General features: G+C 38.8%; 1 protein-coding gene across 5 annotated transcripts in view; it reads right to left on the bottom strand.

Moving 5' to 3' along the window:
• Positions 1–13,643, bottom strand: part of LOC145777951 (uncharacterized) — a 41,244-nt gene that overhangs the window by 8,983 nt on the left and 18,618 nt on the right. For all 5 annotated transcript variants that reach the window (XM_082589318.1, XM_082589321.1, XM_082589323.1 and 2 more), the window contains exons 17-28: positions 12,992–13,196; positions 12,169–12,352; positions 11,694–11,812; positions 6,635–6,730; positions 5,726–5,812; positions 5,144–5,269; positions 4,805–4,979; positions 3,865–4,074; positions 3,478–3,598; positions 2,368–2,477; positions 1,873–2,022; positions 1,131–1,333 (exon numbers count right to left, since the gene is read on the bottom strand). In XM_082589318.1, the coding sequence (XP_082445444.1) occupies positions 1,131–1,333; positions 1,873–2,022; positions 2,368–2,477; positions 3,478–3,598; positions 3,865–4,074; positions 4,805–4,979; positions 5,144–5,269; positions 5,726–5,812; positions 6,635–6,730; positions 11,694–11,812; positions 12,169–12,352; positions 12,992–13,196 (1,786 nt within the window). The remainder of the gene's footprint in view (positions 1–1,130; positions 1,334–1,872; positions 2,023–2,367; positions 2,478–3,477; positions 3,599–3,864; positions 4,075–4,804; positions 4,980–5,143; positions 5,270–5,725; positions 5,813–6,634; positions 6,731–11,693; positions 11,813–12,168; positions 12,353–12,991; positions 13,197–13,643) is intronic.

The raw sequence follows: 13,643 nt of genomic DNA, 5'->3' as shown, positions 1-13,643 counted from the left end.
ACCAATCAGAAGGCGAGATTTAAATCAACTGATTACAGCCATGCGACTCATGTACGTTAGAAAATCAATTAAATGATGGTTTTGCCGTGGACAGCTTGGCCTAGGGCTGGGCTAGGGATTAGTAATTTCCATGGCGTGGGTTCGATTCCCAACCCTGCCATTACTCTTTTCTCTTCTGTAATTACCAAACAAAGTTCAAAGCACGACTCAACTCTCTGGCTGAGTGCCAAAAGGGTCACAATGGCAGCAGTCAGCTGGTTCATAGAGAAAATTGTCCCATGTTTAAAGCGTCTACCGGTCAAAACACCCATCTGCTGCAGCGACCTGCACATTACAAATACACGAACCAACTGTAGCAACATGTTGCGAAATGGTGGAGGCAGGGATATCTAAAGAAGGGGATGCGAAGGTTCACAGCGATTGCCTTATTCTTATGACACTACCAGGGCGGTAGTTTGTAGCGCGTGAAACATGCGGTTCTTTTCTAAATTGCAGAAAGTTTTGTGGTGCAGCTGGTATAGTCAGCTACAGAAGACAGTTACTAAATGTTATATAGAGCATATTTTAAAAATACCTGTTTGGAAAGACAGTTGAAAAGTTACCAGTAAGCTGTTTTTCTTAACAAAACCTTTGCAGTGGGCTAAATGTAAAGCAAGTATACGGATAGTTGAATTAACAAGCAACCATGAGCAATTGAGCATGCAGTGAGTAATGAATATCCAGGCCTGATGCTAATAGCGCAATGCAGGTTATCAAAGCAAGATTTATTAAACTACTATCGGTACCAATTGTCATTTTACGGTAAAAAGACATTATTAACAGAAGCCCTTCTACTGTCAGACGTATTAAAAGCCTTCGTATGCCCTTCTTTAGATATGGGTGGAGGGTAGTTCATCTGTTTAGAAATGTGTAATTGCTATTTAGTCTTAGCAGTTTCCAGTAAAAGCAGAAAGACGAATGGATAAATATTCCACTATTTGCCAGTAGAGTACATCACACTTCTTACGACTGCAAGAAGAAATTCTTTCAAAGTAAAATAAAACATGACGTTAAACAACAAGTGAAAAAATTGTAGAAAAAAAATAGAGAATGCCCTTGTGTAAGAAAGTAACAAAATACGAAGCACGCACCTCTCTTTCGTCACTTCCGCTTCCTTCAGGCGATCCTCCACCCGTTGTAAGTTGTCCTTCTCCATGGATCTGTTTAGTTCGATGGTTTGCAACTCCCGGCGGATAGCGCTAGAGGCTTGCTTTTCTTGTTCTAGTTCAATGCGCAGGCTCGATATTTGCCGATTCGCTTCGTCGGCTCGGTTCTCGAACGACTGACATCTCGTCTGCGGATGGCAAGGCATTACCGAGCTGGAACATGAGCCCCTTTGTTTTACATTGACTCAATGTGTACATACGCTGAAAAAGCAAACCGCTACGTTTTCTTGCGAGAATTAAAAAAACTAGACGGACAAGTGTCATGTGTTTCTTGGCAGTGGAACGTAGCAAGAATTGACAGCGATAGACTATCGCTGTCAATTCTTGATGTTCTTGGAAAAGTCTTGGTTGCTAGTGTGGAGGCTACATCGGTATGGTTAGCGAAACACAATGCTCGCTGTTCTATAGTGAGTAATCAGGTAGTGCTGAGGCCTGCAAGATCACTCCGTCTCAACATGACTATTGTCATACCAAGATTATTACTACAATATTACCAGACTACTTGATCTGATGATCAGTTGTATCAACACAGACTTTGCTCATAAAAACATCAGTCATCATTCTTCCATTAAGTTAACGTAATTCGACAGTTTCGTACACTGAAAGTTGAAATTAAAAATAAAATTTATCAAAAATGCAAAAATTTTGAAACAAGTCATTCACGCACTCGGCTGGCATCCAGCTCCGAGGCCATCTTTTGCTTATCCTCCTGGAGTTGACGCTGGGACTCCGTGAGTTGCGCCATTGATGACTCGGTGAAGCTCAAGTGCTTGTGAGTTTCAATGCGATCCTGCTGGGCAAGAGCCAGCTCCTCATCCTTAAAAGAAACGTTTTCTTACTTGCTTTGTGATTCGTTACAAACTTAAGAGGCAATCCCTACATACAACACATCACGAATTTCACAAAAAAAAATCACTTTATCCATTTTACTTTTGAAAGACTGGCCACTGCTTGACGAATCAACCTAATAAGTGTCCTGAAAGGTCGCTTGGATTTTTTTAGTATCGATTTTAAAATTTGATTGACCACAACAATCTTTTAGCAATAATTTAGTGATAAAGCCCTTGTCTTATGAACCAAGCTCGTAGCATCTTCGAGTCCAGCTCAGGCCAACAATTTTTTTCCTGTAAAAAGATTTTAAAATGCAAAATGTGATTTGAACCTTCTTCAGTTTTTCTTCATTGATTCGTTCAACGGTTTCTCTCCAGTGCGCCACCTGCTGGTTGAGCTGGGCATTTGCTTTCTCCAGTTCGAGTCGCTCGTTTTGGTGATCTGTAGTTGACAAAATAGTAACGTAAAATTGCGATAAAATAACCATTTTACATACACATAAGCAGATAGCGACTTGCATTGAGCCTTATTATTAAAAGTACAGACACAAAATGGAAGCTTGTTTTGCAGGAAATTGCACTTCAAGTACCATTGCTTTCTTTCAAGCAGGTTTCAAAAGTACCATCACACTGTGTCGACGACTGGTAAAATGATTGTTGTACAATGGACAAATCCAAAGGATTATTATCAATGTTGAAACAGCACAAGACAATATGCTCTACTTGTTCGTTTTTCACTGCAATGCATGTTATCTTTGTTACAACAGAAAAGCAGAAGTAGCATTTGTTCAAATGGTATGCTATCGACTTTCCATGAAACAACACCATTTTACGAAAGTTGTCTGAGGCCGATTGGTTCATTTTATCAAGCTCAGCAAGCAAAACACACAAATAAGTTGCAAGTAACAAGCAAGTGGAATTATCCAATAATAATGCTTGGTGAAATTATTGAAATGGCAACACTACTGCGGACGACACTTAAGACGACAACACTGATGACGAAGAAGCATTATTGACAAAGTGGTCACTCCTTCGCAGAACTCTCTAACTTTACGAAAGCAAGCCTAGAGCAACTGAAGATTATTCTCAGGTGCTTTTGCTATGCCTTGGATGCTACAAAACAACAACAAACATCCGACTTGCTACAAGATGAGGTGATTCAGTCTCCATGCGAGGGAGGAGTTGATCCACATGGCCACTCAGCAACAAATGTGTGTCTTAGGATAAAGATTTTTTCATTATGCTTTGTCCGCTACACGGCATTGCTTTCATGTTTGTACACCTTCAAGCGATATTGAATCAGTGTGAAACTATGTAAACGGCTTAAACTTGTTTAGAAAAACGTAGTTTTAAGATTTTCAGAAATGAATTATTAATTAGAAACGGCAAACATTTCATCTGTAAGTAAGACTGGATGAAAGAAATTTGAAACAATAACTTACCAGTCATCATTTCAGCGAGCTTGCTTTGTTGGGCAGTGACACTGGAGTTCCCGAAGGTTCTGGCTTCTTCCAGCTCTCTCCTGAGCCTCATCCTCTCGCTGTCCTGCTGGGAGACATCAGCCTGGAGGAGACATTCAAATGATATTTTTATGATGAACGTTAGTGAGAAAAGTATACAAGATTTTTATCTGGTTTTGCTTGAACAATGTAAATGTAAAATTACTGTTGGTTGCAGGAAAATTGGTGAGTAGAATCGTTGGAAAAAACGGTCCTTTTCACATATATTTAACGTCTAGAGAATTAATGTAAAAAATACTTGATTTGCCAGCTGCGTTGTTTTTTTGTACGCACGCAAACATAACGGTGGTATAACGTTATTCGGATCACCTGCAGCATCTCCACTCTTCCCAGGAGCTTTGCGTTTTCCCTTTGAAATTCGTTTCGTTCCGACTCGGCTACTTTCAATCTCTCTCTTGCTTCTTCCTTATCTTGCTGGAGCTGGGTGATGAGGGACTCTTTGTGGGCAAGCGTGGTCCTCAAGCTGTTAGCTTCCTGCTGGGTAAGTGTGTCCGATACCTCAGAGGAATGCAACCGACGCTGGAAAGATCGATGATACATTTGAAACAATTTGTTTAGTGATGGAAAAGTCCATGAGTCTTCGACCACAAACATGTTCAGTGTTTTTTTGTAAGTGTGGTTTAGTGGATAGTGTGTCCGCCTTTGAATCGGTAGGCATGGGTTCGATTCCATGTTTGGTCATACCAAACACTTTTTAAAAAGTGGTACTGAATCTAATTCCTGCTTGGCACTTAGCATAGGAATAAATTCAGGATAATAATGTACTCAGCTGCGTCTCTACACGGCAGCACTGACACTGTCTGCTTTGTAAAGCGCTAAGGAGCAACGTATACCTGTAATGGGAATAACGCTATATTAAAAAACACATTATAGGTATTATTAAGGTTGTATGCACCATTGTGGTAGTTACATGATGCTTTCATGCTTCACAAGGCAGACAGACAAAGAAAAGGCAACCAATCAAAAAAAAATTTACGCTGTTTAATGCTGACAAGGAACAAAATCTTGTGCTACTTTCTACATTATATGTGTTTGGATGCGGTATCGAACTCACAATAATGTCTCACATCTATATATTCAGTAACTAACACTTTACTCACTGGATATTGAACCGAAATGTCGGGTCATAAGAACAACCGGAAAGATTGATAAACCAAAATTTAAAAACAAATTCAGTTTTTATGTTCCAAGGCGATGAATAACAAATTTTAATGATGCATTTAGAAATGTCAAAAACAATGTCTTTTACCTCTGCTTCTTCTCTTTTTTCTCGCAATCCTCTCAGTTCTCCTTCCAAAGATGCACACTTGTTCTCTTCCTTTCTGCACCGCTCATCTGCCTCTTCGATGTGCTTCTTCAACATCCTCTGCTGATCATTAAGAGATTCCAAGTCGCGCACTGCAACATCCTTGTCCGCTTGCTCTCTAAGGAGGAGAAAAACTTAACATAAGTAAGTGAACTGTCATAACAAAAAGGTTCCCTACAGCCTCACGTTGAGATACAAAGTCTTCACAAAATTGATAAATTTTAAACACAACAACGCTGAACATACTCCCAGGAGTACCACCAAGAGCAGGGTGCTTCTTACCTTTTAACTTGCGCGGTGAGGGTGTCATTGGCTTGTTTGTAGAGGTTCAGCTTCATGGTGTATTGCAGGGCTGCCTGCTGCAAGGCTTCCTCGCTTTCTTTCAGGTCGCAAGTCAGTTCTTCGACTCTGTTCAACAGAAACATGTCTAGATTTCAATTCACTTTCAAGGGACAGAATAGTTTCTATCTCAGCTAAACCTTTTGCATTGCCTCGACGTTTGCATATGCTGAATCGATGTAAAGAGATAAAGTATCAAAGAAAAGCACTACAAAGATTTTTTATGGCTGGTTTCAAAACCAACAACACGTACAGTAGAAAATTCCTTTTCAGCGATAATGATGTCCTGAAGAGGTAAAGCGATGGCGAGAAAATGAGGGATGGCGATGGCGAGAAAATGAAAGACGGAACTGGTGGCTTAAACACAAAGTTTTCAAAATACAATAGAATCTGTTACGTTCGAGAAGTAGTAGCATAAAAACACTTCAGTTAGATTCTGAGGTTTACAAGCCGTAAAAAAGTAATACTGTACCATAAAATTTGTGACAAATAAACAATTGTGGTCAAATATTAAAGTTAACTTACTTATCATTAAGTTCGTCGATGAGTTTTGCGAGTGTGTCACCTTGATTGTCACCTTTGCTATGCCAGGTGCTCAGCTCAGCTTTGTACCTGGGATGGAAGATACGTCATTGGTAGAAGGAAGTAACAGAATAGTGTTGCAGTGGCAGTATCGTTTAATAACTTACTTGGCAAAGAAAAAGCAAAAAAAAAAAGTTTAACAATACAAAAGTCACAAGCTTCTCAGCTATCAATAATTGGTCCTGTTGACATTGAATCAACGTTTACAGACGTTTTGTCGTATCCAGGCTTACACCCGGTGGTTGAAAATGTAGATTAATTGGACGGAAAGCATGCAAACCAATCCTCGTGTCCACCTTCAGCATGTCATTAGGTATCCTGCCAAAGACAAAGCCGCGTGCTCTTGAGGGGTGCCGAATCGGTAGCCTTTCATACGTACGTACGTATGTATGCAACCAATGTGCGGGTTCAACTACGGCAGGAGAAACTGGCAGCTGGACCGACATTGGCCAATATGGAGCTTTCACCCGTGGAGGGCCTTCCTCCCGGAAAGCGTGAACCGTGGAAGTATTGGCGATGCCTAAACCGCTTAAGAACTGGCATTGGCAGGTGTAATACTCTGATGACACTGGGGGTATTCCATGGGGAGCACAAGTTGCAAATGCGGACAGGAGTAAACGATGCAACATCTACTCAAATGCCCTGACCTAAAAGCAAGGTGCTCTGCACAGGATTTGGCCGAGTTCAACGATAGAGCAAGACTTGCGTGATGCTCTGGGCTACGCCGTGTGACACACGATGAAGAAGAAGGTACCCTTTCGAGCGTCGTACTAGGGCTCTCGCCAATCGCATCACAGCTCTCTCTACTCAACCGCATTGATTCAATGTAAAATATTGTTAGTTGAGTTTCACCTGTGACAACTTTCCTCGAATGCGTCTCTTTCGGCTTTAGCCCTGATCAATTCCTGATCCTTTTCTTGCATCAACAACTCGAGAGCTTCAAATTGTCTGAAAGGAATATACCATCAGTAGGCCTATTTATGTCAATGCTGTACAATAACTGACGACTTGAGCACAACGACTAAAGCTAGTTTTCGTAATCAGCCATTTTGGTAATCTTACAAGACGTCGGCAGTGGTGTTAAAGAATGTTGAACAGCGTCATCATTATTGGTCAAAGAGATTGAAAAATAAATTCCAAAATTCCTGATATTTATCATATCATATGATATTTATCGTCGCTTTGGGTCGACCAGGGACAGTGCCGGTCTTTGGGGTATGCGCATAGCCGTAGGAGAGTAAAACATTTTGGGGGGGCGAACAAAATTTGCCCAAATTTTTCAAATTTTGCCCAAATTGTATCTTTGCGTAGGCTATATATTTTCAAAAACACAAAATTACTCACAACCTCTGAGATAGAGCAGTCTAAGAACTCCACAGTCATCAACTTGGCGGTGTACAAAAACACAGGCAGCAAAACGTTTAACTTAGCAAAACAAGGCTGAATTAACTTTAAACTAAACAAACCATCAAATATAAATAATTTTCTTGTGGCACAAAAATATGTATTATATATATATTGGGTCTGCTACTATTCGGTGAGTCCGATTCGGTGAGTCTGATTCGGTGAGTTCCTAACCTCTAACCTCTAACCCCTAACCCTAACTCCTAACCCCTAACCCTAAAACGGCAATGATAATTAGGCCACGGTACCCGATAATTAAAAAAAAAAATTGAAAAAATCCCCCGTTAAGGGATCGGACTCACCGAATCGGACTCACCGAATCGGATCGGACTCACCAAATCGGACTCACCGAATCGGGCCATTCCGTATATATTAGGCCTACCTGGATTCAACAACAATTTAAACTGAGAATTCAACAATAACTGAACAACAGTGGCTAAATATTCATGTCATCAGATCATTTCAAAATCTCTAGCTCAATTGCAATAAAAAGTCAGACCAAAAGTAGCTGAATCTTTTCATTATAAAGATAGTTCAAAAAATCAAGTCAAGATTCGTAAATTTGCATTGAAAAAATCTCAAATGACAACCTATTTACTTATCAAACTAGTAACATTACTTAATCTATGCTACTTAAAACCTTACAACCTGAAAAGAATTCTACAGTTTATCATACTATGCACATCAAATTTGCACCTTTGAACAAAACTAAGTTGCTATTAGTATGAATATTGATCTCATATTACAGTGAAGTTATAGCCAATGTTTTTTCATTAACATTGTTACTGTACCAACTACCAAGATATTCTTAGTTCATGATGATGCAACTACTGAAATCGCAGACACTGAACCACAATAACTCATATAGGTAATAACTTCAAACTCAATCCTTGCCAGAAAATACAGACAACATCATCAATACTGTCTACATTTCCTGATATATTAACTGCATGAATTGGATGCCAAAGCAACATAACACTTGCCTATATATTTGATCATTGATTACTATAGTATGTACTGTGTCATATATATATGGTAAATAGCCGAGCATATCAATCCTAGGACTGGCAAAGACAAACAGCAGTTAATACAAAAAATAATCTTTATAGAAAACATTTCAACTGTAGCCCACAAGTTCAGTTCAGTTCACAAAAACATGAAATCAAACACTGGAAAATTTACAGATACTAAACGAAGCTTAGCATTCTCTACAAATTGCAACATACCAAATACAATAGTTTCCAAAATTGAAGATGGCACAGTTTACATTCATGGGAAAATTTTAATGTATTTTATACAAAATATTACAAGCACCGTCCTGCAGCTAATAAGGCCCGGCCAGTAATAAGGCCCACCCCCTGGATCTCCGTTGTTACAAATCTTTTAAACAAAATTGGAAGCTCTGATTGCTGCTATGGTGAATTGAGACTAACTGGTAAAGTTTCACAGCCTAAAGTTGAGAACTTTTTGAGTTACGGAAAGTTGAAGTTTGGGGGGACTGAAATTGAGTGGTTTTATTAATTTTCACATACTTTAGACTGTTCTGCAGTTAACAAACCGCTTTGACTGCCGTTTTTTTGCATTTTATGTGAAAGATATGTGCATGCTGATGCAGTAAAACCAATAAATTTGAACTTTTTTTCTAATTAAAGCAAGACTGATAATGATGATCAGACTAGGCTAATTTTGGTAATGAGGCCCATGGGCCCCTGGGATAACGTTGTGCACCTCTGGTTAAGAAAGTGAGGGTTAAAGACTTGAGTGACCTAAACAATTCTTGTTAAACCATTAATCCAATTTGTTATTGCAATGGAAATATCATAATTTCAGAATCAAAATACTTTATCATCCCTACCATATCTAAAAACACCATGTCGCTTTTTAAAAAATGGAGCATGGGGCGGGGGAGGGAATAGTTGTCTCTGTGTATTTAATTATTAGTTATGTGCCTGTGTTGTCGATTAGAAGTTGTTTTGTGGTGTTGTTATTGCGAAAATACACCTTTTCCATCACTTTTGGTGCAAATTCAAACCGGGCCTTATTCACAACACGTGCATCTAATAAGGCCCACGAGATTTTTTTTAATATTTTACAACCCCTTTTACTTAGAAACTTGTTTCATAGATATGTTGTGTAGATAGACCCAAAGTATCCTCATTCCAAGTTTCGTTCAAAATTATGCAGTATTTAGTAAAATATTGAGGTTTGAAAATTAGCGGGCCTTATTAGCTGCAGGTACTCACTATAACAAATATATATACAAAGTTTTTAAACTGGTAAGATGTTGAAAACTCATAGTAGCCTAAGATTGATTTGCCCAATAACTGGTAATTTTTGCCCAAATATTTTTACAAATAAATACATCAGTAGAATATAGAAAAAGAAGCAAAAAACCTCATAAGATTATCAGTAGACTGCCCAGCAGGGTTTCAAAATTCCACCAATGAAGAAATCTAGTGTATATTATATATCCTAATGATTATATTAGTAATAGCTTACCTCTGCTTGCTAATTGCATTATTTTACATTTTGCAGATATAACCTTAATCGAAGCTTAACATTCTGCCCAAATTGCAATACACCAAATACAAAAGTTCCAAAACTGATGACACTACATTTAACATTTAAAGAAAAAATCTTAATGTATTTCATACAAAATGCAACACTATAAACAAATTCCTAAACTAGAAAAATTTTAAAAACTCATGGTAAGATTGATTTTCTCAATAACTGGACATTTTAGCCCAAATATTTTTACAAATAAATATATTAGTAGAATATACAGAAACAAGCAAAAACCTCATAAGATTACCAGTAGACTACCCAGCAGGGTTTCAAAATTCCACCAATGAAGAAATGTAGTGTATATCCTAATGAACATCAGTAATAATAGCTTACCGGTACCTCTGCTTGCTAATTGCTTTTTCTTACATTTACATTTTGCAGATATATACTGAATCGAAGCTTAACATTCTGCCCAAATTGCAATATACCAAATACAAAAGTTCCAAATTTGATGACACTACATTTAACATTTAAAGAAAAATGTTAATGTATTTCATACAAAATGCAACACTATAAACAAATTTCTAAACAAGAAAGATTTTGAAAACTCATGGTAAGATTGATTTTCCCAATAACTGGACATTTTTGCCCAAATATAATTTTACAAATAACTACATTAGTACGACATAAAGTAAAAAGCAAAAACCATTTAAGGTTATTAGTATGCTACCTAGCAAACTTAAAAATCTCACCTGTGGAGAAATGCAGCCTACGTACATGCTGGTGAATATCAGTACTAATAAGCTTAACTTTGCTTGCCAATTATGTTCTTTTACACTTTACTTTTTGCAGGTGTTGAATTGAAACTTATCATTCTGCCCAAATTGCAATACGTACCACAACTACCATACTACATACAACAATTTTCAAAATAGATGAAAATGCATTTTACATAATAATTGATCGGAAAATATTAATGTATCTCATAAATTATAACAATTACGTAAACTTTCTAAACTGGTAAAATGTCGAAACATCACGATAAGATTGATTTGCCCAAATAAGTGCAGTTTTTTGCCCAAATTCGCGGCGTTTTTTTTTCAGCGGGGGAGCGACCGCTCCCCCTTCCCCCCCCATCTCCTACGGCTATGGGTATGCGAACCGTGCGATCGCACAGGGCCCGCAAATTAGGGGACCCGCAATTTAGCCTACTCAGAAAATTCAGTAATTTTGTCATTTCCAATGGAAAAATTCAACACGTGAATTCAACAAAGGAATTAGCAACAAGAAAACATAGAGACTCAACGGGTGCAACCTATTTCGTACCCTGAAAAGATCGAGAAAAAAAAACAACATGGCTGAAGTTGCTGATCGGAGTTACCGCAAACATTTCAAATTTCTCTCGATCTTTTCAGGGGACGAAATAGGTCGAAATTTGATTTTGTTACTCCGATTTCAGGGTACGAATTTTTCAGGGGACGAAATAGGTTGCATCCAGACTCAACATAGCTTTATTTCCGAAAAATGCCAAAGAATGCATGATCTTATCCTTTTGCTGTGCCACCGGACAGCACCATTTTACAGTAATATTCATACCCAAATTTTGAACATGCTCTCAGAATGCCCCAAATTCAAAGTAATTTTTCAAAAATTTCTGGGGGAGGTCCCCATACCCCCTGCCGCTGGGTGTCGCCTTCGGCAATCACGCCGTCAGGCTTCGTCTGCCGACGGTCAAACCACCTCCTCCCATTTCAAAATACCTAGCTATGCTACTGAATTAGATTATTGTCATTGGGGCCCGCAAAGCATATTCCGCACAGGGCCCGAAATACCCTAAGACCAGGAAAAAAACGAACTCAGTTAAATGATCATCGTGCTCTATTCTTTCCCAGCTAGTAAAAGTTGCCCTTGCACAACCTCTGGAAACGTTGAAACAATGTCAAATGACAACTTCTGCTAATCTGCTAGCTGGGATTCAACCTCAGATAACAGCGATACCTACCGTTTGTGTGTGTCCTTGTCATGCAATTCCCGCTCAACTTTGTCCCGCTCACGTGACATTCTCTCATTGAGTGATTCATGGTGTTTCTCTTTTATTATCTTCTCTTTCTCTTCTTCAAGCTAAAAAATAAAGTTTGCTTGAAGCCTTAAAATTCAAGTTGTTTAAGGTGTTCGTTGAATTTTCGCTCTTCCCATTCAAGTTTATGCATCTTTTCAAAGGTCGAAATTGGAATTGAAGTTACATATTTTTAAAGACAGATCTCGCACGTCATCAAAGAATACTGCCATACAAATAAAGTCGTGCAAATTCACATCTTGGAACCCTGGTTGCCATAACAGCATTAGCCTGACCGACCTCATATCCTTGTCACTTATAGATACAATATGTATTATGAATGATGCTTCAACAATGCAAAATCAGCATACGTAAATTTTGAATGTTTGTGTCGGCTTTCAGAATCAAGGATGAGACTTACCATTGTCAAAGTCTGCTCCGATAGTTTCAATTCATTGCGCAATTCCCGGATTGTCACTTCTAGCTTTCTTCGCGTTCCGCCTTCTAATTCAAGCTGTTCAGTCATGCGTGTCATTCGATCTGTCGTCATTTTCAAGTCCAGCTGGGTGGATGACAATTGCTCCTTCGAGCGGTTATGATCGAAGCTGTAGGAAAGTTCCTTGCTATGAGAATCTTATTCCAGTGATATCTAAACTTTTTGTATAAGAAATCGTCGTAGTCTCAAGCAAATGGCACGGCATACCATATAACAGCATGAAACATGATAAAGAAATTACCAGCATTCGGGCTACAAACAATGCCGTTATACTCAATACAGCAGTGGTCTTTAACCTTTTTAAGAAGCGATTCCAATTTTTGAACACATCAAATTAACGTTAAATGTGACCCCATTTTGTTGTTTTCCCGTGTGGAGAAAATATTTCAAGTTTAAGTTAATTTTAACATAATTGGACTAAAACTGCAACCACATGGTTAGTTCAGGCGACCCCACATGCGGTTGCGACCCACAAGTTGGAAACCAAGGCCATAGAGTAAAAGTTCATTTGAAAAATCGAGTAGTCTGAAAGCTTTTTGGAAGTTTTGTTACACTCATGTGAAGGTTGCCGGAAAACAATTCTCAACAACTACGAGAAGACTCTACTACACACTAGGTGTTCAAGTTGATCAGAAGTTACGGTTTTACGTCTTTTGTTCATCGTATTGCGGGGGTTGAAAGTCAGAAAACTTCGATCCGGCGATATGGCGGCTTGGCGACCTCTGTTGCCCAAATATAATAGACTAACCTTAGCCTTCTTATCGTGGCCTCTAAGTCGTTCCTGGAAACGCTCCATTCAGCTTCCTTCCTCTTGTAACCATCAACTTCATCCTTCAAGCTCTCGATGTTGCGGCGAGCAAAGTCCAACTGCTCGATTGCATCGATTGCTTTTCTCTTTTCCTTTGCCACCTCCTTCTGGAACTCACTTCGCTCTCCTGATCGGAGCAAGGATTCTGTGATCATAAAAAGCATGAAGATGTCGTGGAGATCCTCATAGTCAGCGAAAACGAAAAAATTAACATGAAAATGTTTCACTTCATTATGCATTGGCTGCTCGACCATGATAGCAATTCTAGCTGTAAATTGCATATTTACATTGGCCAGTGGACACTGTCTGCTTTGTCAATGCTAAAAGCAACGCATGCCCGCGATGGATACAAAGCGATATAAAAACACGCTTTATTATTTCTACGACAATACACGCTATTAGAAAATGACGTAAAGTTGCTGGTGATGCCCGTAAACGAGAACTCCCGCAAACGTAATTACACGCAAAGTCTCAAAGAAAATAACAATGTTGTCGTCAACATTGGTCTCCTGCCATCTAATGAAAGAGCCACCAAACACATTTGCGACACTGGATAGCACAGCTCTTTCCAATGAGCAAGATCTCCGTTGCA

The sequence above is a fragment of the Aplidium turbinatum genome, chromosome 10 (genome assembly GCF_918807975.1).
Source record: "Aplidium turbinatum chromosome 10, kaAplTurb1.1, whole genome shotgun sequence".
Classification (NCBI taxonomy): domain Eukaryota; kingdom Metazoa; phylum Chordata; class Ascidiacea; order Aplousobranchia; family Polyclinidae; genus Aplidium; species Aplidium turbinatum.
This window is presented reverse-complemented; position numbering and strand designations above follow the sequence as displayed.